This window comes from Erpetoichthys calabaricus, chromosome 16 (assembly GCF_900747795.2).
Source record: "Erpetoichthys calabaricus chromosome 16, fErpCal1.3, whole genome shotgun sequence".
Lineage (NCBI taxonomy): Eukaryota > Metazoa > Chordata > Cladistia > Polypteriformes > Polypteridae > Erpetoichthys > Erpetoichthys calabaricus.
Genome location: NC_041409.2, coordinates 59,142,278 through 59,168,954, shown reverse-complemented (window position 1 = coordinate 59,168,954; position 26,677 = coordinate 59,142,278). Strand labels below are relative to the sequence as shown.

General features: G+C 39.7%; 1 protein-coding gene and 1 long non-coding RNA gene across 2 annotated transcripts in view; one reads left to right on the top strand and one right to left on the bottom strand.

The window, feature by feature from the left end:
• kcnh5b (potassium voltage-gated channel, subfamily H (eag-related), member 5b) overlaps positions 1-26,677 on the top strand; it is a 380,353-nt gene that overhangs the window by 285,593 nt on the left and 68,083 nt on the right. The window contains exons 8-9 of the mRNA XM_028821982.2: positions 14,543-14,742; positions 15,294-15,546. Coding sequence (XP_028677815.1) covers positions 14,543-14,742; positions 15,294-15,546 — 453 coding nt within the window. The remainder of the gene's footprint in view (positions 1-14,542; positions 14,743-15,293; positions 15,547-26,677) is intronic.
• Positions 11,209-26,038, bottom strand: LOC127526037 (uncharacterized). Its single transcript, XR_007933669.1, has 2 exons — positions 25,885-26,038; positions 11,209-11,276 (listed from the first exon to the last, which is right to left on the bottom strand). It is a non-coding gene; the product is annotated as an uncharacterized LOC127526037 (long non-coding RNA).

The window sequence follows — 26,677 nt, the reverse complement described above, 5'->3', positions numbered from 1 at the left end:
GACGAGTCCCTTTCGCTCTTTAACTTCGTATGGCCCTTGCCAGTGGGCAAGTAGCTTAGAGTGGGAGGTAGGAACCAATACCATGACTCGATCCCCCGGCTGGAACTCCCGGAGTGTCGTGCCACGGTCGTAATAGTGGGCCTGTGCTGATTGCGCCTCTTGCATGTGACTTTTTAATATGGGTCGAATCTTTGCAAATCTATCGCGTAACTGTGCGATATATTCCAAAATATTAGTTGTGGGAAGGGCCTCTCCTTCCCAACCTTCCTTTAGAATGTCCAATATGCCACGGGGTTGTCGCCCATATAATAATTCAAAGGGTGAGAACCCCGTTGAGGCTTGCGGGACTTCCCGGTAGGCAAAGAGTACGAGGGGGAGGAGCTGATCCCAATTCCTCCCATCCCCGCTGACCACCTTGCGAAGCATCTGTTTGAGAGTCTGATTAAATCTCTCTACTAAACCATCGGTTTGAGGATGATACACCGCGGTTCTGAAGTGCTTTATTTTGAATAACTTGGCCGTTTCCTTGAACGTCTCCGAGGTAAACGGCGTCCCTTGGTCCGTAAGGACTTCTTTAGGGATTCCAACTCGCGCAAAGACCTCCATTAGTGCCCGTGCGATTGCTTTAGAATTAGCTGAGCACAATGGGACAGCTTCTGGATATCGGGTTGCATAATCCACGAGGACTAATATATATTTATGTCCTCGGGCCGAGGGTTCCAGGGGTCCCACTATGTCGACCCCTATCCTTTCAAAGGAGACATCAATTAAGGGGAGGGGAACGAGAGGAGCACGGTCCCTCCTAGGAATTTGCCGCAGCTGACATTCCGGACACGAAACACAGAAGCGGCGAACCTCCTCGTTAATTCCCGGCCAATAAAAGCGGAGCTTAATACGCTCTAAAGTTTTTTCGGTGCCCAAGTGGCCTCCTAGGAGATGGGCGTGCGCTAACTCACAAACTTGCCGCCGGAAAGTTCGTGGAATTAGCAGCAACTTCCGCACTCCCCCCTCGTGTTCACTGACCCGATATAATAAGTCATTTTCTAACACAAAGTGGGGTCCTTGTGGCATGGGCTGATTGGTGCGTTGGCCGTTGGCGAGGACTACTACATTCTTCGCAAACTTAAGGGAATCATCATTCCACTGCTCCCTTCTAAATGATGCCGGTGTTTGTCTGAATTGAAAGCTCAGATCTGAGAGAGGGTCCGGGCTGACCTCAAGGGGCGGAGAGTTGTCCCGCTCTGGTGAGGTGCGGACTGATGACTTATTCGCCCGCGACGGGCCGGGAAGCTCTCCGTCCTCCTCGGGGTTTCCCATATCTCTCTCCACCGGCTGCGTACACGGTGTGGAGACAACCTGAGACGGTGTATTCCCATCGGTTACTAGGCCTAATTTTGAATAAGGTGAGATCAGTACTGCACCGCTTTTAATGTCAGACCAGTCCCGCCCGAGAATCACCGCACACGGTGGATTTGGATGTACAGCCACAACGAGTTTTCGTAGTAGTCCTCCGTGGCAGATGAAACACCGGGCGGAGTCATAGGCGCGGACATCTCCGTGTACACAGGTAATTCTGGTCTTTGTTTTTAACCACTGTCGCGGTAGTACATATCGGCAATCAACAACAGAAATGTTGCTGCCGGAATCAAATAAGGCTTCTACCTTGTGGCCATTTACTATGACCTCACCTTTATGAGCCAAAGCCAGGGGGTTTGAAAGCGCACACAACCCATCCCTCTCTCTCCACTTACATTCCGCCTCGCCTCCGAGCGAGGACCGCGCCCGCGGGATCGGGGACTCCGATGCAAACTCCGGTGTATGTCGAGAGGGCAGTGTAAGAGGGACGTAATCTCTACGGCTTCTACTTAAGGACCGTTCAGCCCTCTCAAATTGCGAGGCTGCCCTAGATGTTTCTATGAGCTCAATGAGCTCGTTTATGTTTGCAAATTCTCCCCAGACCGGCTGGGCGAAATGCTCTGGCAGGCTATTTATGAACAAAAAACAGGCCACTTTTTTCACTACCTGAAAGGTGGTACATTCAGCGGGCCTTAACCAGCCGGCCACCTCTTCCCATAGAAGGTCTAGCTGTTCTTGGGTAGACCGTTCAGGGTTAAACCTCCAGTTTTTAATTTTCTTCACCTGCTGGTCTGGGGAATGTCCACCTTCCTCTGGGACCTTAGCCCCGGTGGAACAGACAGCTCTCTCGTCCGAAAGAGAGTAATAATAAGTCCCCATCGTATCCCCCATAGAGACCAGCCCACGTCTGTGTGTCCCAACGACACTCTCCCTATTCAATTGAGGTGACCCAGAGATAGACAAAGGGAGCGGAGTCTGCACCGGTTCTTTCCGAAAACCGAGACGCACTCCCCACCCGAAAGCTCGGCCCAGGTACTCTCCCACCTGGATGATTCAGGTCCGGTCCCGTTCTCTTCAGGGATTCCTCCCTCCTGCCGACTACGCCACTGTCAGAAGAACGACCAAAAGACATCGAGAAGGTTTGGGGCAGCCACCCATTTAATCGATTATGGCTGCAAAAGCTATTAAAGAACAGAGATATGTTCATTCAATCGAGTCCAAAACAGAACTGACTTCCAGGTAGCAAGATGGCGGCTTTAAAGGCCAGTAGCGGAAGTGATGTCATCCCGACCGGAACCAGAGGTGACGTCAGTGGCTGCCTCAGAGCCGGGTGGGATTTCCCTAGAATGGTTTGCAAAAGATCGAGAGGGAAAATTAGTGCACTCCGCCCCCCCCCTGGTCTGGCATGGAGCTACCTGTATTTAAGCCCTTTAGCTGTCTCCTAAACACACGTGTGTGACAATATATATATATTATATATATATATATATATATATATATATATACTAGCAAAATACCCGCGCTTCGCAGCGGAGAAGTAGTGTGTTAAAGAGGTTATGAAAAAGTAAAGGAAACATTTTAAAAATAACGTAACATGATTGTCAATGTAATTGTGTTGTCATTGTTATGAGTGTTGCTGTCATATATATATACACATATACACACACATATACAGATATATTATATATACATATACACATATATTTTTTATATATATATTTTTTTTATATATATATATATATATATATATATTTTTTTTTTTATATATATATATATATATATACACATACATACATACATATACACACATAGATGCAGTTACAATAACATAGAAATCAATATAAACAACATTAACATCATTATCATATGAGAATATGAAGTAATATATAAGAAGCACATTTCATATAAATATAAATTATTAAACAGTAAAATCTTCTTGTATAATTTGCTACCGTGGCTTTTCGTTGGTCTGTCCAGGATTTTAAATCACATGTACCTTGCAAACCGTTTCACGTATTGACTTGAAATGTGGTACACATATAATACGTCACGTCTGCTATCCGCTTTATGGGTGATGAATGTATTACTCTTTTTATGTTTATTTTATTTTAGAATCAACTCCTATCTGCGCACACCAGGGCGGCCGTGGGCAGATGCGTATGGTGTATTCACTCCATGTTATCGTGCATTGCGCTGTTACTGGTATTTTGATAAAAGAATTTGAACAATATATAAGAAGCGTATAAATTATTAAACAGTAAAACATTAACATTTAAGAAGTAAAGTTATATTGAGTACTACTGCAGTGCCTTCGGGTATACGTCATTTTTTCTTTGCACATTACATACTTAAATGTATACATTTTTAGGTGTACCTACCCGAGAACACGCGACATATAACCGACCGTGGGAGAAGCATGGATTTTAAACACGCGTTGAGTTCATCTGCTGGTCTCCCTCGTGGAATAACTGGTAATGTTTGACTAAAATCTACAGCGAGTAAAACGACATTACCTCCTTTTTTTTTTTTACGATCTCTGAGATGTTGCTTTTTTCGGTTCAAGGCTTCATAAACTCTTTTATGTTCAATGTTGTACTTAATAAGTAGTAATTATCCCAAACCATCATCTTTGAATGTTGCAAGACTTTCGCCTTGTATGTAGATCGGGGTAATGACATTCATTGCATTCCTAGTCTGAATCACAATCTGATTGTATGGGTGGTTACCTGGCACTGTAGGGTTGCCACCCGTCCTTTAAAATACGGAATCGTGCCGCGTTTGAGAATGAAATTGCGCGTCCCGTTTTGAATCAATACTGGACGAGATTTATCCCGTATTTTTTTTATCATTTTTTTTTTAAAGCAGCGTCTCATGCAAATCATCCCACACGCATTTTATGAAGATGCCTCCTTTCCTACTTTTGATTGGGTAATACTTGATGTCATCGTTAGTTTGATTGGTGTTTTTAACTGTCCAGTGAGGAGGGCGTGTCTTTTAAGTACAGTCTGCAAAGTGTTGGCACTGAGATGTTGCGTCAGCGCCATAGTTGAAGCCCCTAACGTTGCGGTGAGCAAGTCGGCTAACATCCGCCATGTGCCGTCTTTCAGTTGCGAGAAGCAGATCATAGAATGGTTGAAACTGTTGCCCCTAACGTTGCGCCACGGCGTGTGCTTCGTTTATACCTCGTGTGCTCTCATTAAACTTTTATCTCGCGAATATGTTATTGCAATCCGCAGCGGGAGCGTTTCTATAAACTTAATTTAAACTTACGTTTTACACCGTGCTTTGTTTCCCTTATGAACATGCTTGTATGCTTAACTCGCTCCGTTCTCAATTGTTTAATTAATTTTTTGCTCTTCGCTGTTTGCGGCTGTTCCTCCATTTCCCCCTACTTCGTTCTTTTATCTCGCGAATATGTTATTGCAATCCTTAATGGGAGCGTTTCAATAAACTGATTGAAAATAGTTTTGCATTTACCTTTTTAGTAAAAGGCGAGCTTTTAAGCCTGAGAAATCACCCCGTAAATGCACACGTTTAATTGGACATGTGTTAATATGTATGGTTACACAGTATTAAAAGACAGTGAACAACGTCAGTTACCTTTCTTCCCGCGTTTGATAAAAGGTGAGCTTTTAAGCCTCAGAAATCACCCCGTAAATGCACACGTTTAATTGCACATGTGTTAATATGTATGCTCACACAGTATTAAAAGACAGTCAAAAATTAACGTCATTTACCTCCGTTCCCACGTGTGACTCGTGCTGTAAATGTCTTCCTTGTTTTTAGTTCACGTGATTACGTAGGAGGCGTGATGAGGCGATACGTGACTCCGCCTCCTCCATTACAGTGTATGGACAAAAAATATGTTCCAGTTATGACCATTACGCTTTGAATTTCGAAATGAAACCTGCCTAACTTTTGTAAGTAAGCTGTAAGGAATGAGCCTGCCAAATTTCAGCGTTCCACCTACACGGAAGTTGGAGAATTAGTGATGAGTCAGTCAGTCAGTGAGTGAGTCAGTCAGTCAGTCAGTGAGGGCTTTGCCTTTTATTATTATAGATACATATATATATATATATATACACACACACATACATATATAGTATATGTGGGCCAGGCTGATGTCTTCAAATTTATCCAACTGAAAATATAAAATGTTATTCTTACTGCACCTTACAGGCTCTAGTGTGAGCACCAAATGCCTCCAAATCTGTTACCAACTACTACACTACTACACTGAGTCTACTTGGTTATGGAGGTGGTATTGACCAAGTAAGGTTAGCTGCCAGGTGAACGCCAAGGAATTTGATGTCATTGACTAATTGCATTGCAGAGCACTCGATGTGCAGGGAAGTTTGGGCAGCATTAAACATATGGTAGTTAGATCTATGACTCTGTTTTAAGCCTAGTGTCAATAATTGTGGATGTTTGCATTTACGGGCGGCGAGATGGATCGGCTTTCCATCCAGGAAGTCTTCTGCCTTGCATTATGTGCTGCTGGGATTATTTCGGGGCCTCCATGACTTTGAAGTAGACTAATCAGTTATGAAAATGAATGTACACTGGGAGGTTATGAACTTAAAAACTGAGGAATTGAGATCATTTGCCATGTCCATTTCTGTATGTTTCACTCTTTAATACAGATGACCTCCTCTTTGACTTTTCTCTAATTTTTTTAAATACTCACAGTTAACTGGTAGATAATTGATTGATAGGCAATGGATAAAATGTATCCTATGTAAGAGTTCTGGATGTCAAAACAAGACCAGAAGGAGCACTAACTTTCTTTTAGCAGATAGGGAGTGTGTTAAGACAAGAATGTATATTATAACCACCACTTTCAAAGTCTATATAGAAGAGGTGGTTAGAAGGAACTGGCGCATGTAATGGAGGGAGTAACAGTAGGATAATCAAAGACCACACTGTGACTTGCTGATAACATGTTTCTGCTTTAAAGTACTGAGATGAAAGTTGATGGTAATAAGCAAAACAGATAAGACCAAAATGGAAATCAAGATTTGTGGTGAAAACATGCACCAAACATTTATCCTATCTTGAATGAAACCAGAAAAAACACTTCACTGAAGGAGTGGACCCTTCTGGTAACATCTTTTTGATATTGATTTTTTAGTTTGTTTCTGGATTTGAAGCTTGATTTTGCATATCTTGACGTCTTCTCTGTCATTCTGATAATTCTTTGTACTCAATAATGGCATATTTTCATCTCTTGGTATCTGCAAATATTTCTTTGGACTCTTTTCAAAAAGGATACTATATTATATACTGTACTCAGTAGTAGGTAGTTGTATAGGCAGGCACTCTTGTCTAACACACTGTGCTAGATGAGCTCTGGTATAAGTTTTTGTTTTTTTAAGCCCAGGTTAGAATTGTGTCCATTAGGACACTTTATAGCACATGCTAGCCCTGTACAGTGTCTGCAAATAAGCTTTATAAAAAGGAAGAAATTATCATTTAAACTGAACATTTAGATATTGTTGTCAGAACATTTTTAAAAGGTGTTTGGTCCATGGACTGCTTTTGGTCCATGGACTGCTGCTAACGGGTTTACTGGAAACAAAACCATAGCGCTGTTTCAATATTAGCCAGGTTACATTGAGTCAGTGAATTTTTTTTAATTTGGACTGGTTGCTAATGTCAGGTCCTCACTGGGCTTTGTTCCTGGCTTTATTTTTTTAGATTGTTTTCTGCTTGTTTTCTTTGTAAATTAATTTGTTACTTTTGTTGATTATTTTGTGGTGTTATCCACTTTCTAAAATGTAATTGTTTTTTCACCAGTTATCTTCTTTTGTTAATTGATTAAGAATAGTTTTTCTCTGTGTTTCTTTTTGTTTTGTATTATTTTATAAGCCTAAGGGCTTAGGCCCTCTTATTATGCAGGTGTGTGTGATGGGATGCATCATGGTGTCAGTTCAGTATGATGTATGTATAATTACTAATAGGTATTTTTTATTTTCTTTAAATATTTAATTAGTGCATACCCTTGTAATTAGAAGGTGGTATGGATTGAGGCTCCAGTAAAAGAAGTGGCTATGTAGCTGCATTAGTATGCACATCTAAAGCATGTGGAGGGTTGTGAAGCTTCTGGACAGGAGAAGACATCCCAATGTTACTGCATGTGTGATGCTGCAAAGTAGATGGAACAGATAAGTGAAGCTTTAGAGCATGTCAGAGAGCCTGTGAGCAAAGAGCAGTGTTTTGTCTTGGTAGAGTTCTATATTACTCTACTTTCCCTTTTTGTATTATTAATGTGTAGGCTTTGTCAGAATGCCTCAAATCTCACCTATTTACCACTGTTTATAAGGTATTGTACTTTATAACTTCTCCCCACTTTCCCTTCTACATTTATTTATTTTTTTTTTTTTTATATTTTTATTTTATTAATTTTCATTGTAATCATTCCATACAAACAGATCAATTTATAACCCAACAAATTTGAAGACTAATCAAACCCCACCCCTGAGAAGGAGAGCATTTATAACCTCAGGCAATTAACACAGAGTAAAAGGACAAGCAGGAGTTAAGTTACACTTTAAATAATTTATTATTGATAATATTCATAAATAATAACAATAAGCAAAGTACAAGTGAATATTTGCAACCATACAACCTGATAAATGGTGATGTGTAGTTTCAGGCAGCACACAGACTTGTAGTTACTTTAAATGTCTCTAGTTAAGGCATTATTTTTGGTCAGCTTTCTTCAGAACAGGCCACATGCTGCTGAGTTGTGCTGTCATTGTGGTCTTCTTTTCAGTCCATGGTGAGTGAGATGTTCCTTCATCAATATGGTGTAAGAGAGAGATAGGGAGGGGTAAAGCAAGCAAATCTATAGGTTCTCTGTCCAAACCCTGCAGCCAATAGGGCGTTGTGGTATTTAATGGCTTCTGATTTAAAACCAAACAGGCAACTTTAGGCCAATAGAATTCTGGTGTGACACAATGGTTTCACACCTGCCCCCAGTACCATTTCTTGAGCTGATGTTTGCCACCTAGGTAGTCTGGCTTTCCTGTAGGGGCTGATTGAGAGAGTCCTGCAGAGAATCACTTGCCAAACTGGATTTAGGTACTTCCCCCAACCCTGTTGTAAAATTCACTATCCTGACTTAGTCCTTGGTGGAGGGGTAAACATGAAATGCTTCTCACTAATGAAACACAAATATTATATTGCTTTGTCTATGCTACAAATAAAGACATATAAAATATTTATCAACTTGTATACAAAATGTCACACCACAACAAGCAGGTATACTTACCAGTGAGGATTTGAAGATCAAGCGTCCATGGATTTACACATGTGCATGAGCGAGAGTTTTGTAAATATAGCATTCCTTGCTGATAGTAGTGTAACTTGTGTAAAGGCACACATGGCTTGGAGGGTAAAATCCCACGGTCGAATATAATGGGATAAGTGATGCTAGTGGCTGTCTTTTTGTCCTGAGTCTGTTGTCATTAGTTGGTGCCTCAAAGACCTTTGGAAGAACTCGTAAGAGAAGGGAGTGCATGGTATTTGACATTATTCCCTATGGGTAAAAGTGGATGTAATCTGGTGAGCTAGTTGTTGGTATACAACCTGTCAAAGGAAGAAGGAAAAGGATTTGAGTTATTGCTGTGTTTTCCTTTACTTTTAGAAATTTTAACTTATTCACCATGGGAATACAATTTGTTAGACTTGATTATTTGCACTGAACTTCAATTTGGATATTTTGATGTCATTTTTTTAAAGAACTGTTTTTCATTTTTACCATCTACTGTTTTTGTCGGTGTCTCTCATGCTCTCTCACCCTATTTTATCCTTGGTCATGAACTACAAGATGCCCAGGGTATAATCGTACAGGGGTCAGTGGGGCACGAGGTATCACAGTGTGCCGTCACCCTAGATCTATAGTGAAGATCTTTCTTAGTCCCAGTCTTACCGTTGGATCACTGAGTCACATCCCTTTGTCTTGGCTCATTTTCTTGGAGTTGGTGTGTTTTGTAGCTTAAGGCAAAGTTGGCTTGTTTTTGAAGACATTTTGATTCTTCAGGAGTTATTGTTGAAGCTTATGCTTTTGTTTGGAGTGCCCCTTTTTGCAATTATGTGCTTTATAATGAAGAATTTAGGGGTGTATGGTGTTCACATATGCTTTTTCTGAGAAGTCGTCTCTTAATGTATTTTAGAAGTTGCAAGTTTTTTTGTTAATGGCTTGATTCATATTTTGACTCTTTTGTTTAACCTGCTTGCCCTGTGATGGACTGGTATTCTTTCCAGTGTTTGTTCCTGCTTTGTGCCCTATGCTAGCTGGGATAGGCTCCAGCAACTCCCACAACCCTGTTCAGGACTAAGCGGATCAGAAAATGACTGACTGACTGTTTAGCCAGTTATTGAATTTAGTTCAGTAAATTCAATTAACGGTGGGTTGGCACCCTGCCCGGGATTGGTTCCTACCTTGTGCCCTGTGTTGGCTGGAATTGGCTCCAGCAGACCCCCGTGACCCTGTGTTCGGATTCAGCGGGTTGGAAAATGGATGGATGGAAATTCAATTAAAACTTTAAATAATGAATTAAAGCTTCAAGGGGTTTATGACCTTTACCTTTCTCAAGCTCTAAATCCATAACAGCTGAGATCCTGGCATGCACCTACATGACTGTCTCGTTATTTTATCCACTTACCCTGTAAGTTTAATACTGGTACACAATTATTTTAACTTTTTGTTATATTTTAATCTTTTACATCCTGTGCAAAGCTCAATAAGGAGATTAGAAAATGGATATAATCTAATTCTGTAAGTTATGCTAATCACCTTGTGCTATATTTGAAAGGTATTATATAAAATCTAGATAGGCTAATTGAAGCATGCAGAACAGTAATTTCCAGTTACAAAGTCTGCACTTATGTGTAGAGTGTGCCTTCATGTCAAAGTAGTCAGCCTTGCCTGGTAAGATTCATAAGCTGGATTTTACCTTTTTATTTAGCAAGGAAGATCCCTGATGGGTACTGGAGGCACTTTTCCAGTAATGTAGAGTAAATCAGAATGCTGTGTGGAAGTGTGGCTAGGCCCTGTGGGCATGTTTTGGACTATTCTTTGTATCACTCGTGTCTTAAAGCTGACTATCTTTACTTGAGGCCTGGCATGTCATTTTTATACCGGGTCATCCTTTTTCTGAACTTTTCTCTCATTCCTGTGGGGCTCCATTTGAGCTCTTTAGCCATCATCCGCAGTTCAGCTGCCATTTGGCAGTGTGCTGTTTGCCATTTGAGATGCTCATGCATCCCAAGACAACTTGCAACAAGATCATAAATGTGGACTTTATAGTACTATTCAAAAAATGTAATATAATCTTGTGGTGCATATCATGCAACATATTTAAGAAATGATCAGAATATTGCATTTTATTCATGTTTAATTTCTAAGATCATGTACACTTGACATTTAAAGGTTTCCAGGGTGTTGTGTTGCAGTTAAAAAACTAATTGCTGGCAAGGTGGGCAGATGGCAACTATGGCCCTCAAGGCAGAGGAACAGTTGGGTTAAGAGCTATTGTATAAGAATTTAATATCACAAAAACATGTGCAATTTTGAAATAAATAAATAAATAAATATATATATATATTTTTTTTTATGGAATGGCTGAACATCATACAGGGATGTGTCATATTAACATTTTGTTTGGTTACATAATGCCTTTGTGCAGACTAAGACAGTGCCTGTGTTTACTTGTTTTGAAGTCTGCATGACCATCATCATCAGGTCCTTCCAGTGGGAACCCTAAATACAAAGAGGACTGTTTCATTTATGTTAGGTAGAATGCCCAGAGGGGGCTGGGTGGTCTCATGGTCTGGAACCCCTACAGATTTTATTTTTCTCTCTCCGGCCGTCTGGAGTTTTTTTTTGTTTTTTCTGTCCCCCCTGGCCATCGGACCTTACTCTTACTCTATGTTAATTAGTGTTGTCTTATTTTAATTCTTACTTTGTCTTTTATTTTTCTTTTCTTCATCATGTAAAGCACTTTGAGCTACATTATTTGTATGAAAATGTGCTATATAAATAAATGTTGTTGTTGAAGTGTGACAGTGGATTGCACTAATGGGAGGCTGATTGTGTATACATTGAAACAATGACTTCATGCAATATTTAAAGAATGCAGTCTCTCCATGTCATGCCCTAAGAGTGTCAGCTTCAGTTTCTGTTGGCTACAACAGCTACATGTTTTTTTTTCACCATCTAATTTCTTAATTAATGGTCAGTTCTTCTGGATAATTGAGTTCCATGGCCTGTGATTTCATCCTGCTAGGTCAGAATTTTTAAAACTGTAGATAGATAGATAGATAGATAGATAGATAGATAGATAGATAGATAGATAGATAGATAGATAGATAGATAGATAGATAGATAGATAGATACTTTATTAATCCCAATGGGAAATTCATATTCTTCAGCAGCAGCATACTGATACAATAAATAATATTAAAGAATGATAATAATGCAGGTGAAAAACAGACAATAACTATGCATAATGTTAAATGTTAACGTTTCCCCCCCCCCCCCCCCCCCCCCCCCCGGATGGAATTAAACAGTCGCATAGTTTGGGGGAGGAATGATCTCCTCAATCTGTCAGTGGAGCAGGACAGTGACAGCAGTCTGTCGCTGAAGCTGCTCTTCTGTCTGGAGATGATACTATTAAGTGGATGCAGTGGATTCTCCATAATTGATAGGAGCCTGCTGAGCGCCCTTCGCTCTGCCACAGATGTTAAACTGTCTAGCTCCATGCCAACAATAGAGCCTGCCGTCCTCACCAGTTTGTCCAGACGAGGCGTCTTTCCTCTTAATGCTGCCTCCCCAGCACACCACTGCATAGAAGAGGGCGCTCGCCACAACTGTCTGATAGAACATCTGCAGCATCTTATTGCAGATGTTGAAGGACGCCAGCCTTCTAAGGTAGTATAACCGGCTCTGTCCTTTCTTGCACAGCGCATCAGTATTGGCAGTCCAGTCTAATTTATCATCCAGCTGCACTCCCAGATATTTATAGGTCTGCACCATCTGCACACAGTCACATTTGATGATCACTGGGTCTATGAGATTTCACTTGGGAATATCAATAAAATCTTTTAAGAACTGAAACAGAGCTATATTTCTCAATCCCCCTTTTTTCCCTTACATTTACCACAACCCCACTTTTTTACATTAAAACAGACCCTTTCTGATGGATACAAAGACATATATCTTGACCAAGTTTGTTTCCTTGTCATTGAATTGTCTTCTCTCTTCTAGCAGAACCTGCAAGACCTATCATGGCTACCAGGTGAATCTAAATCAAGTCAAAAGCCATACTAGACTTCTAATTAGGAATGTGCTTGTAATTAAGTCTGCAGCCACTATGGGGCCCTTTAAGAGCTGAGTCTAACATCACTGGTTAGAGAATGAACCCTCACTCTGAGGTGGTCCCCCGCCATTACTCAGATGCATGTGATGTCAGCATGAAGACAGTTTCAGGTGGTGGCATGCATTGCTATGCATCCAAGCTTTTTGGTTTCCTTAAGAAAACAAATAATCTGGAAATTTTGAGGCAAAGCTACTTGTAGTGACATTTAAGTTCCTATTGGTTTATAGGTTTACCATAGTTGGTCAGCCTTGTTTCAATGTCCATCCATCCATTTTCTAACCAGCTGAATCTGAACACAGGGTCACGGGGGTCTGCTGGAGCCAATCCCAGCCAACACAGGGCACAAGGCAGGAACCAATCCCGGGCAGGGTGCCAACCCACCGCAGTTGTTTCAATGTGCACAATCAAAACCTATACTAGCTTTGCCCTGTGGGTTTTACAACACAGTCTTGCTTACACAGTTTTATTTTTTTAAAAGCATAATATTACCCAAATAATCCAACAATAATCCTAATCACAGAAATTAAATTTTACAGGTTTTATTTAACAAACTTTTTCATCCCAATATCCTTGTACGTTTAATAGATAAGTACACCTAATGTCAGATAATTTCAACTTATTCTTGAATAGTTTATTCATGGGCAACTTCTACTGTTACTTGAGCAACTTTTCAGAAAGGTATTCTAATTTTGCTCATGCAAGGCTGGTGGATACTTTATACCAGCGTTTCTCAACCTTTAAGTATTTGCGACCCGAGTTTTCATAACAGTTTTAATTGCGCCCCCCTAAAGTTTTTTTGAAAGGAGCCCACTAATACCAATTTTTTAATTAATGATATATCATAGATGCATATTTTATTATACCTACTTAACTTTTATCAACATTTATCTAACTCTATATTTATTTTTCTAGTATCAGAATGTAGTTTAAGTTAATTTGTTTTGGTTTCAATAGATGTATTTTTCATATTTTTGATTCTTGTTTTCTTTTTTTCACATATTCGCGCCCCCCCTAGGGGGATCCGCCCCACAGATTGATAACCACTGCTTTATACAACTCAGCAGTAAATGGAGACCATGCTGAGACACTAACTTGATCTCCCAAAGATGTGAAGCAGTAGCTCTAACCACACACCCAACATGCCACGCAAAAACAAGACATACTAAGAAAACCCCTCAATTTCTAAATTACTTATTAATTGTTATTTATTAGCCAACACAGGGCACAAGGCAGGAAACAAACCCCAGGCAGCCCACCACAGGGCACACACACACACACACACACACACCAAGCACGCACTAGGGACAATTTAGAATTGCCAATGCACCTAACCTGCATGTCTTTGGACTGTGGGAGGAAACCGGAGTATATATGCTCCCACTCCTACTTTTCGGGAATGAATGTTTTGCCATTCTATTGTATGGCACACTCATACACAGTTTTTTTGCCAATTTAACCTAAAAGCACTCAGCTTGGTATCTGGGAAGAATCTGAGTGAAATCACACGTTAGCCTACTAAGAATGTGAACACCTCACAGAGGCAACAAGTAAGCTTGGAAATTACAATTGCGGGACAACTGGACCAACCACTATGCCATCTTGCCATCCCACATAAGTAGATTTCCTATAGCTATTTCTTTCTCCTTATGTGGAACTGCAAAGACATTCTTTAGCAGTCTATTTTGCCTTTTCTAATATGCCTTCAGCTAAGTTTATTTTTTTGCACTGAAATGAAATAGTAAAATGTCTCTGAATGATTTCATATTTTAATAATGACTTGTGTCTATTTATGTATTTTGTAGCTCTCCTGTATGCAACTATTTTTGGAAACGTCACCACCATCTTCCAACAAATGTACGCCAACACAAATCGCTACCATGAGATGCTCAACAATGTCCGCGACTTCTTAAAGCTTTACCAAGTGCCAAAGGGCCTCAGTGAGCGAGTCATGGATTACATTGTGTCCACCTGGGCCATGTCAAAAGGCATTGACACAGAGAAGGTACAGTAGCACTGATCATTCTTTACTCTAGATGGCGCTGCTTCTTGATGTTTCCTGTGAGTCTAAGTTGAAATATTTAATTTAACAAATCCATATAAATACACATTTTATCAGAGTAAGGAAAGGAGGGCGTTAATGGAGGACCAGCAGCATTAGAAAGGGCAGACTGACCATTCATGGACACTTCAGGTGTATTAGAGTCAGGTTAAGAGAGCCGAGAGAGGAAATCCAATAGCAAAGGACGCCTAATGCTGGGAGATGAGTGAATTTAATTCCTCAACTGTGTTTCCAAGACTATAAAATATCCTTAAAACATGAAAGTAAAAGTGTCCTCAGTTTGAAAATTCATTTGGAACTTGACACTCATAACACCCACTATGGCTCTGGCACATCTGATAGGTTGCTGTCCCTTTATTTCCTGTAAGTCTTCAGTGATGCTAATGTGAGTACTCTAGTCTACAATTGTCACTTCACCTGCTTGCATTTCCTACATTTATATTTCTCTGAACATTTACAGTGCAGTAAAGTTTACACTGTTTTCCTCTTCACAGGTTCTCTCAATTTGCCCCAAAGACATGCGAGCCGACATCTGTGTGCACCTGAACCGCAAAGTCTTCAATGAACATCCTGCTTTCCGGCTTGCAAGCGATGGCTGCTTGCGATCATTGGCTGTTGAGTTCCAAACCATCCACTGTGCCCCGGGTGATCTAATTTACCACGCAGGGGAGAGTGTGGATGCCCTCTGTTTTGTGGTCTCCGGCTCTTTGGAAGTCATCCAGGATGATGAGGTCATAGCTATTCTGGGTAAGTTTCCTGACAGGTATGTGGAATAGGACAAGTAGGACAAGAAAGCTACCTTGTGATGCCACCTCACATGGACCTGTGGTCTTCTTCAGTGATTTTAGGAAGTGTGCCATATCTACGTTGAGCCAAATTGCTTTTATGGAATTAGAACATAAGAAATTTGACCAACAAGAGGACCCAATTAAATCCATTAAGCTTGTTTGTTTATCTAATAGCTAAGCAGGTTCCAATAGCTAATCCAAATACTTCTTAAAAGATGTTAAGGTTTCTGCTTCAATAATATTTCAAGATTAACTCACCTTCTGTCATATATCCTTCAATGTAAGATGATACTCTAAGCCTCTTTGATCATGGCCTTTTCATATCATGTCACAATGCTCTGTTAAACAAGCTGCAATCCTCTTCGAAATATGGAATGGGCAACACTACAAGTTTTGAAGGAAATGGATTAATTAGATGTCTTGTGTTCATCGTTAACTGCTTGTGGTGAGGACTCTTCTGGCAGGGACTCCAGTTATGTGTCACTCTATATGTTTATATATACAGTAAAATGGAAGGACAAATAGCCATTAAAGAGTTGTGGCTCTCGCTCCAAAGAAAAGAAGAAGGTGCTTTGAAGCAATAGTCCTTTGAGGTTCCATTTGCAACATATTTTAAAGGTAATAACACAGCTGGTCGATACTAGGAAGACATGGTTTTATTCAAATTTATTTTAAATTCAGATGACCAATAAACTGCATCCATTTTATTTTATTGGTAATTTTAAACTGGAATACAGATGGAAGGCAACTGGCCTGGCATCTAATGGTAAATTTCAAAAAAATATTGGCAATATTGGACCACCCTCTGTAGTTATGTGTTTTCATGTGAAATAGTTAATACATTGTTTACACAGATGCTTTTTGATTAAAATATATTAACTTCATCCAAACACATGTACTCTATTACATCACAATTTAAATTTACATATTACAGTTAGCAATATCTTAACTCTACTCCATCAAATGCTTTTTCAGAATCAGGGGATGATGGACTCATTAAAGGTTAGACAATAGATGTCAACCTTTAACAAACACAGACTAATCTGATGTGTTAGGATTGTACCCTTATTTTATTATGTTACATTTTTCATAGATTTTTCATTTATTTTGCTACCTTCTTTATTCATTGTTAGCATTTTTTGTATTTTTTTTATCATATTAGTCCAGCCCCTTTCCCTGCTATTAATGTATTAGGACCTTCAAGTGTGACATAAAGAGGCCTACAAACACCACCTGTTGGCTTTAGTTCTCAGCTGAGCCATTAGTAATTCCAAAATTGTGTTTTTTGGCTCCCCTTTGGTGCTTTATTTCCTAATTATTATTTGTGTTAGCCTTATGACGATTTTTGATTGATCTTTTGGATTTTTCACTTTTTGTATTTGTTGTTAATTAATTCTCTTTGTTTTATAGACATGACTTTGCTTATCATTAGACTTCTTTTATGGTTTCTTTAGTATTTTGTATTTATTTTAGTTTTTAAATTCATTCCATTATTTTGTTTTTGTGAATTTTTATGTTGAGATCCTTTTCATTTTTTCTTGAATTGAATAAATTAACTTAAATAACAAAGGGTTTTGCTTGTTTTGGGCCAGAGGTTCTGCTGTTTCCTCTCCCTTAAGTAATTTTAATAGACCTCAGGCTTTTTTGATGGTGTGGGTCCTGGCAACTGCTTGAAGTCCTTTTTGAGTTTTTGGACCTTGATTCATATCATTGTAGTATTACTGAAAGGGGCACATTGTCTATACTTTTAGTTAAAATATTTGACACAATCTTACAGTCATTATCTAATAGTGTGATTGGTCTATAGGAAGCATACTCTTATTCTTTTTTTTTTTTTTTTTTGGAATGGCAAAGGTGTAAGGTCTATCTTACCTAGCTTCCTCAAACATAATTAGCATTAACAGCTGTAAACTATCAGAAAACCTTTTACAATTCCTGCTGTGTAGATGTCCAGACCTGTAAATTATCTGATTTAGAAGAATTTGTAGGAGCTTGGAGTTTTGATACATCTCAGTTGATAGTTTGGCTCTTCCACAAGCAATGTATTGACCTACAGGAATTATAATTTGTCATGGAATTAATTGGCATTATCTTATATTCCATTGCATTCTAATGTGCATAGAGACACATATTCTTTAAACTTCATATGAATTTTTATGTTCACTGCCTTGTAGTTCTCACTGGAATATTAATCTTTGAATTTAAATTCTGAACATCCTTTTTGTGGGTTTGTTGACTTAAATCTCATTTGCCTTTTCTCCATGCTCAAAATTAGAATGACATGACTTTAGGAAATTAGGTACTGAGTTTCCTTTTGGCCAAAAAAATAAATTCTGTTTGGAATAAGCACCTTTTTTAGAGAGTATCATCAATATCAGAAATCTCAGTTATTAGTTCTGATGTCCTTCTAGTCTGAAAATAATTTTTGACAAATATACATAATTATGTGCCCCTTAGTTATGTATTGAGTGCTTTCCAGAGTGTTCTCATCAAAAGCTCAGGGAATGCATTGGTTTCCATGAAAACATCAATTTCTGTAGAAATTAATTTAATAAAGTCGTCGACCACTGGAATTAATGTGTTTTGTTACGATTAAGGCATAATTAATTTTTTTTGTTTGGAGTAATGTTTTCTGTTAACATATTTAGTATTGTAATCTCAGCAAATCTTTCTCTATAATTATTATTGCTCTTTATGGTGTTTAGGTGTTGATATTTTTATCATTTTTATTTTACCACACCTCCATTTTATTTTGTCATGGGTGCTGCCATTTTATGTAATAAATGCCACAACACGATGCACTTTTGCTGTGGGTGTGTTCACCTGAGGGTGTGCTACTGTTTTGACTGTTATGATTTAGGATTCTTTTTTACTTTCTTTCAGACTCCTTTCCTATGTTCCTGAAACAGGTTCTGATTCATGAGGAAGTAATTTCTTTTTACTTATACATGTATCTGTAGTGTATTTAAGAACATTACAAATAGTTAACATTTAATAAAATAAATTTAAAAAAGTATATTTTTTTAAAAAGTTAATGTTTTACCATACTACCATTATAGTTATTTCTGCCCTTGCTGTATTTCTTTGTAGGTACCATGGTTTTTCTAAGTAGGGATGACTGGGACTGCACTGTGCTGACCTTTTACACTGTCACATATATTGAGAACTATTAGATTTGTTCTTGTTATTATTTGCAAAATCAATTTTTGTGTGTTTCAATTCTTCTTCAATGCTTTGATTTTTTAACTAAAATTTCTGAATAGCGTTTTGAGTTTAGAGAAGACATTGGACAGATGTTTTGATTTAGAACTTTGATTACCTTTTGATTATGTCTATCTTCTGGTCGCTATTCACTTTCAATTAGCTGCCTCCATAAGATGGCATGAGAGTGATGCCACCAATGCAACACTTTGTTGCATGTTTTATGACATCTAAGACAAAACTTTGTGTATATTTTGGTATGATTTTTGGCTACAGATTTTTGGCAATTCTATTCCTTACCTTATGGGTTAACATTTTGGTTTTGACAGATTTTCTGTTCTGTTTGTTCTGTTTTAGACCTTGTGTTGTCTACAGTTTAACAATTCATCTATTAGTCCTTGCTTTCATTTTTGTATCACCAGTGGCAAGCTGTAATGTTGGAATGCAATATTTTAAGTTCTAGAAAAACAGAATAATGACTCAGGAATGATCCAATTGAAAAGATGTAATAAAAGGCATTTGTGAATAGCTGTGATGTACAGGCAAAAGAAAGGAATGTTGTCTAAAATATGGGTAGTGAAATCAGGCTGGAGAAATCAAGTTTTGTCAGTTTAATGGTTTAGTGGCTTTGAGCTTACATTTCTCCATTGTTTGTTTGCCAGTCTCTTTCCTTTGGCATTTTGAAATTTGCCTCCTTTCACTCTTCTTTTCAGTTTATCTTAAAAAAAAACTGAAATTTGATTCACTCTGTTGTAATTGATCTTTTGTTTGGAAAACAAACTAGTGGGGAATCTGCTGCCAGGCTCTCCCACGAGAGACGGATTGGCCTTATAGAGAATTAAATGGCTAGAACTAGAGGGGAGCAACATTGTTTCAGAAGTGAATTTGACATACTTTCTACTATGAAGTCAGTAAATGATTGTTGCAAAAGAAACAGGCAAATACAGAAATAAAGCAAGCATCCAAATAGAGTTAAAGGGAATAGGGCTCAGGAAAAACAAAGCAGAAGGTACAAAAGGTGACACAAGAGAGTGAAACAAACCAAAGTTAGAAAACACAAAGAGGCTGACTTTAGTCATTATGTTAATGTGTGGAATAAGAAGTCTGTTGAAATGATTAAACTAATGTGCTCAAATGAGCCACAGGCAATAGTGATTCAATGGTAAACATAGGAATGGTTGACATGGTTCACAAGAGATGTATGCCAATGTCAACTAAACTGTAGGTATACAAATAAAGTTAAAAGATCTATTTTGCAGTAAAGGACTTTGTAAATCTATACACTGCTGATTCCATTGGTTTATCCTTATTCTATATCCATTTTAGGTGTGTTCACAAAATATATACTATGAAAAATAGCCACTGTGTTCACAATGTTTATCTGTCCGTTAAAAAGTGCAAATGAATTTTCTATTTTGTCTGTCTTCACTGAGAAACATTCTATTCCATGTCATTTATGTATTAGATTATTATTTCAACTTTACATTTTTATGCCTCGGTCTGGCAGATCTACTTGCCTAAGAGTACACCTTGGACCAGAGTATCTCTGTTGACAGAGGACTCTTCTTATTGTAATGGTAGCTGGAATAATTAATTGTAGCCATCATCTCTTGGTTCTCCAAGTAAAGCTTTCCCCCCCTCCAAATAGTGAAAGTTCCTGGTCTTATCTATTTCAATATATTTTTAAATTGGCTATAAATATCCCCTAGGTGGGCAGAGGATTAACAAAGCACTTGTGTTTTTGATTAAGGAGGCGGAGGGAAAAAATTCTTTAATGAAATAAAAATAAAATTTTGATGAGCCAAGTATTTTTAATCAGATTAAAGATTGTAATGGCTTACATTGCAATGGAAATAGGTTAAACTTACAAGCTGTCACGATATGAATGGCCTGCAAAGAAAACATGTGGACTCATAAAAAGAAAAAAGGAAGAAATCCTGCATGTCCGGACTAAGGTTTTGGTATGGCTGCTAAGCTCATAGACAAACAGAGCGGCTGTCTGAACAAAGAAGTGAAGAGAATTGAGAGAAAGTTAGAGTTACCTGGCAATCACGAGTGAATCAGAGGCACACACTGAGAAGTAAGCAGTGAGCTTTGAGCTGAAGTACAGCCAGAATGGGAGGTTGGGAAGAAAATGGTATTCCAGTCATCAAAAGCACTATGGGACATACAATAATGGCTAAGCTCAGAAATCAGCCAGAGGGTCAATCATTGGGAGTCAGAGAAGCAAATGGAACCGGAAATCACTGGTGGGTCAAAGGACCTGAGTGTTGTGGTTAGGAGGTGAGTCACTGGAGTACTAAGAATCAAGAGAAGTTTGAAGTTGAGTTGGGTCCAGATGGCATCATGAGTATGTCAGTTGTGGAAATGGGTGAATTGGTACTTTGCAGAGAGTTAGCAGTTGAGTTTGGAGGCCAGTCAGAGGCCCCCAGGAAATCAACATATGAACTGGAACAATGCAAGTTAACAGATGACTTGGGAGGTGAGTCAGATGCACATTGAGAAATACAGCAGAACTGACAGGTGAAAAGGGACACACTGCGATTTAAGAGTATGTCAGAGGCACTCTTGGAGTTATTGGTTCAATGGAGAAAGTCAGTCAGAGGCACATTGGGAGTCAGAAGTACAGTGAAAATGATGGGTGGGTTGGTGGCACACAGGGATTTTGTGGTTGAACAGTGAGGTGAGTCACAGAGACAAGGAGAATTAATAAAGAGACGAGTAGCATCAACATCACCAGTAAGAACTGGTTAAGCAGTACACTGAGGGTTACGAGAGGAGCTTGAGATGAAGGTATGGTAAGTTGGTGTAGTCAGGGTTAATGTTTGAGCCTGGATACAAATCGGGAGGCCTCAGACACAGTATGAAATAGTGGATGAACCATGTCAAGGTTAAACTGAGTGAGGTAGTGAAACACTGGAGTCAATGTCTGAAATGATTAGAGACTTAGAGACACTCTGGATGCTATGGAAGTCAGAAGTATATGTGACAGCAGAGGTTGAACTGGAGTTTAAAATATGGTAGGAGTGCTCTGTGCTTAGGAGCCTCGTACCTCTGTGCAGCCTCACTGCTCTTCATTTGTCTGTTTTAAGTTTTTTTGTTCTTTTACTTTTTTCTTAAAAGCTTTACTGTTCAGCATGTGGTTCTTTGTTGCTTTTAAAAAGCTTTCAACTACCATTCCCCACAAATTATGAACATTTATGAAGCCCTTTAAGTCATATCAGATTTAGACTTTGTGGGCAGTACCATTTGAAGTTGGAATGACAAAGCAGTGAAATTATTAGCACAAGTTATCTATTGTATCATTGGCTCTGATCCTGACATTCAGTTTCAAATGGGTGTATTGAGCCACTCCTTAGAGACATACATGGTTTTCCACATGTGGGTGTACAGAGTTTCACTGAAAAGTATCAATCCAGGTACGTAGAACAATGCTCAGGGCACAGAACTTGTGCAATTCTAAGCCAGCAGGAAGTGCCTGGCAGAAGTCCATTGTAAAACCATTCTAATGCTTATAAATAAGCAAACAATAAACAGTAGCCTCAGTACCCTGCTGTGAATCTCTTTGATCAGGTCAACCTGAATTTCTGAGTTTGACCAACTGTGAGGCTTGCAAGCAGCTTTTAGCCAACATGTTTAGCTATGGATGACCTACACCTAAAGAAAAAATGTGTATCGATCTATACTCTCTCAGACAGCTAAAATTGAACTGAATGGGAAGAATGAGAAGATAACACTGAGAGAAAAGGCCATGCCAGCATTTAGCCCTGGAAAAGAAGCTTAGTAAGCACACAAGCAACTCTGCACCTAGGCTCGAGTGAGTGGAGATAGGCTGCACAAGAACAAATAAGGCAAGAGACTGAAGACACACTAAATCTGTCAAATCTAACATTTTTCTTGCAGTGACTCCCATTAATTTCATCCTTGTGGCTGTGGAGTGTTCTGGCAGGGTTCAAATCCTTGTATTTTATGTCTTCTTTGCTCATTATTGTTTCTTTTGTTTGTATTACTTTTATTTCTGCTTATTTGTATTATTCTTGGGATTTCATTTTGTCTATTTATACATAGTATAATATAATATATAGTCTATTTGTACGCAAGTACCTGCGGGAAGCACAAAGGAGGTGGACTCGCACTCTATGTCAATACAAGATGGTGCAACTCTGGACATTTAAACGTTAAAATCTCCTCTTGCTGTGGTGACATCGAACTGTTGGCCGTAAGTTTGCGTCCCTATTACTTGCCCAGAGATTTTGGAAACGTCATTGTTGTTACTGTTTACATCCCTCCTCGGGCAAATGTTGAGATAGTGGGTGACGTCATCCACTGTTGCTAAACTGCAAATGCAGCACCCCGAGGCACTTGTGCTAATTGCTGGAGACTTTAACCATGTGACGCTGGACAAAACATTACCTGCCTTCTCCCAGTATGTGGATTGTAACACCCGGGGAAATAGGACTATTGACCTGCTGTATGCAAACATTAAAGATGCATACAGCGCCACCCCGCTGCCTGCGCTTGGGAAAGCAGATCATAACCTGGTTCTGCTTCAGCGTCACTACAAACCAAGAGTGAGGGTCCTACCTACACCCACACGCTCATTCAGGAAGTGGTCCCCTCAGGCAAAGCAGGCTCTGAGAGAATGCTTTGGAACTACAGACTGGGATATCCTGCAAGGGTCACATAGTGAGAACATTGAGGAGGTTGTTGACTGCACTACTGACTACATTAACTTCTGTATGGACATTGTAGTTCCAGTAAGAACAGTACGCTGCTATGCTAACAACAAGCCATGGATTACAAGTGACATCAAGGGCCTTTTGAACCAGAAGTAAAGGGCTTTTAAAGGCGGTGATCAGCATGAGCTCAAGCGCGTGCAGAAGGAACTCCGAGTCCAGCTCAGGGCAGCGAAGGAGCAGTACAGGAGAAAGCTGGAGCAGAAGTTGCAGAACAACAGCATGAAGGAAGTGTGGGATGGGCTGAAGATCATCACTGGCTGCAGCTCGAAGCGGGGTGCCACCATCAAGAGAGATGTGGAGAGAGCAAACCAGATGAGCAACTTTTTTAACAGGTTTGACCACCCTAACTCACTCTCACCTCAGAGTACTGCACCCTCCAACCATCCTTCTGCTGATACCAGCATAGGAGAGAGTTTCCCCCAACCCACAATTACAGCAGCGCAGGTGAGCAGAGAGCTGAGGAGACTTTGTGCCAGCAAAGCAGTGGGTCCAGATGGAGTATCGCCACGACTACTGAAGGCCTGTGCGTTGGAGCTGGGGAGTCCTCTACAGCGCATCTTCAACCTGAGCCTGGAACAGGGGAGAGTCCCGAGGCTTTGGAAAACATCTTGCATCACCCCCGTCCCAAAGATATCACGTCCTAGTGAGCTGAACGACTTCCGGCCTGTCGCTCTGACGTCACATGTGATGAAGACCATGGAGCGGCTGCTGCTTCACTACCTAAGGCCACAGGTCCGCCACGCCCTCAACCCTCTGCAGTTCGCATACCAGGAGAAGGTGGGAGCGGAGGATGCCATCATCTACATGCTACACCGATCCCTCTCCCACTTGGAGAGAGGCAGTGGTGCTGTAAGAATTATGTTTCTAGACTTCTCTAGCGCCTTCAACACCATCCAACCTCTGCTCCTTAAGGACAAGCTGACAGAGATGGGAGTAGATTCATACCTGGTGGCATGGATCGTGGACTATCTTAAAGACAGACCTCAGTATGTGTGTCTCGGGAACTGCAGGTCTGACATTGTGGTCAACAACACAGGAGCGCCGCTGGGGACTGTACTTTCTCCGGTCCTGTTCAGCCTATATACATCGGACTTCCAATACAACTCGGAGTCCTGCAACGTGCAAAAGTTTGCTGACGACACTGCTATCGTGGGCTGCATCAGGAATGGGCAGGAAGAGGAGTATAGGAACTTAATCAAGGACTTTGTTAAATGGTGCGACTCAAACCACCTACAACTGAACACCAGCAAAACCGAGGAGCTGGTGGTGGATTTTAGAAGGACCAGGCCCCTCATGTACCCCGTGATCATCAAAGGTGACTGTGTGCAGAGGGTGCAAACCTATAAATACCTGGGAGTGCAGCTGGATGATAAATTGGACTGGACTGCCAATACTGATGCTCTGTGTAAGAAAGGACAGAGCTGACTATACTTCTTAGAAGGCTGGCATCCTTCAACATCTGCAATAAGATGCTGCAGATGTTCTATCAGATGGTTGTGGCGAACACCCTTTTCTACGCAGTGGTGTGCTGGGGAAGCAGCATAAAGAAGAGGGACGCCTCACGCCTGGACAAACTGGTGAGGAAGGCAGGCTCTATTGTAGGCATGGAGCTGGACAGTTTGACATCTGTGGCAGAGCGACAAGCACTGAGCAGGCTCCTGTCAATAATGGAAAATGCACTGCATCCACTAAACAGTATCATCTCCAGACAGAGGTGCAGCTTCAGCGACAGACTACTATCAATGTCCTGCTCCACTGACAGACTGAGGAGATCGTTCCTCCCCCACACTATGCGACTCTTCAATTCCACCCGGGGGGTAAACGTTAACATTATACAAGTTATTGTCTGTCTGTATACCTGCATTGTTATCACTCTTTAATTTAATATTGTTCTTTATCAGTATGCTGCTGTTGGAATATGTGAATTTCCCCTTGGGATTAATAAAGTATCTATCTATCTATCTATCTATCTATCTATCTATCTATCTATCTATCTATCTATCTATCTATCTATCTATCTATCTATCTATCTATCTATCTATCTATCTATGTCTCGATTAAAATCCTTGTGTTTTGTGGTTGGTTATAGGACTGCTCTAAGCCCTGTAAAGGCAGAGTTAACCCACAGTCCCTTGCGGTTCATTTGAATGCTCTTGGGAGTTGGTGTGTCTATCTTGTTTCTACTGTTATTTTTATAATTACTGGATTTTTTACTTCAATCTCAGTTTTCGGCTCTGTTTCTGGATTCCATATGGAAACTTTGTTTGGGTGGATTGCCTTGTGTTCTAGGCAGCTCCTTTTTTCTCCAGCCGTCTGGAGTTTTTTTTTGTTTTTTCTGTCCTCCCTGGCCATCGGACCTTACTCTTATTCTATGTTAATTAATGTTGACTTATTTTAATTTCTTACTTTGTCTTTTATTTTTCTTGTCTTCATTATGTAAAGCACTTTGAGCTACATTTTTTGTATGAAAATGTGCTATATAAATAAATGTTGTTGTTGTTGTTTTTGACTTTTGTGCTTCACGGAGTTTGCTTTTGTTCAGAGTATTCTTGTAAAAAGAAAATCTTTTTACTTGATAATGATTCCATATTTGCCCTTATTACTAGCCAGGGTTGATGGTAATATCTTCCTCTAGAGGGCATTTTTGAACGTTTTTGAAACTTACCTGCTTGGGAACGCTCAAGAATCATAATAGTAATCTTGTAAATGTAATGCTGCAAAATATGCTTTCTTCATGTTATATTGTGAATTGCATATTCCTTTGTTTGTTTCCTTCAAATTGTTGTACTCTGTGCCTATTATTGTGCTTTGTTATAATCTTCCTGATCATGTTTAAGTTTTATCAGATTGGGTTTTTTTGTACATTTTGCATTTTAGACAAGATCTGTTTTTTCCCTTTTATCTGCCTTGCCTTTTTGTTCAATCTTTTATAATAAATAATCAAATAAGATAGGAACTTTGTTGTTTTCTTGGGACCAGAGATGAGCTGCCTAAGGTGAGACCTATCCAGTGGGCCCATCCTTTACCAAAATCTGGGTTTTTGTGGTATTTTTGAGATCTGCACCGATTTTTGAACTGTGCTGTGGCAGAGTTGTTCAGCTCCAATCCTTGGATTCCTTGTGTTTATTGTTTTGTAAGTTCTTATTTCTC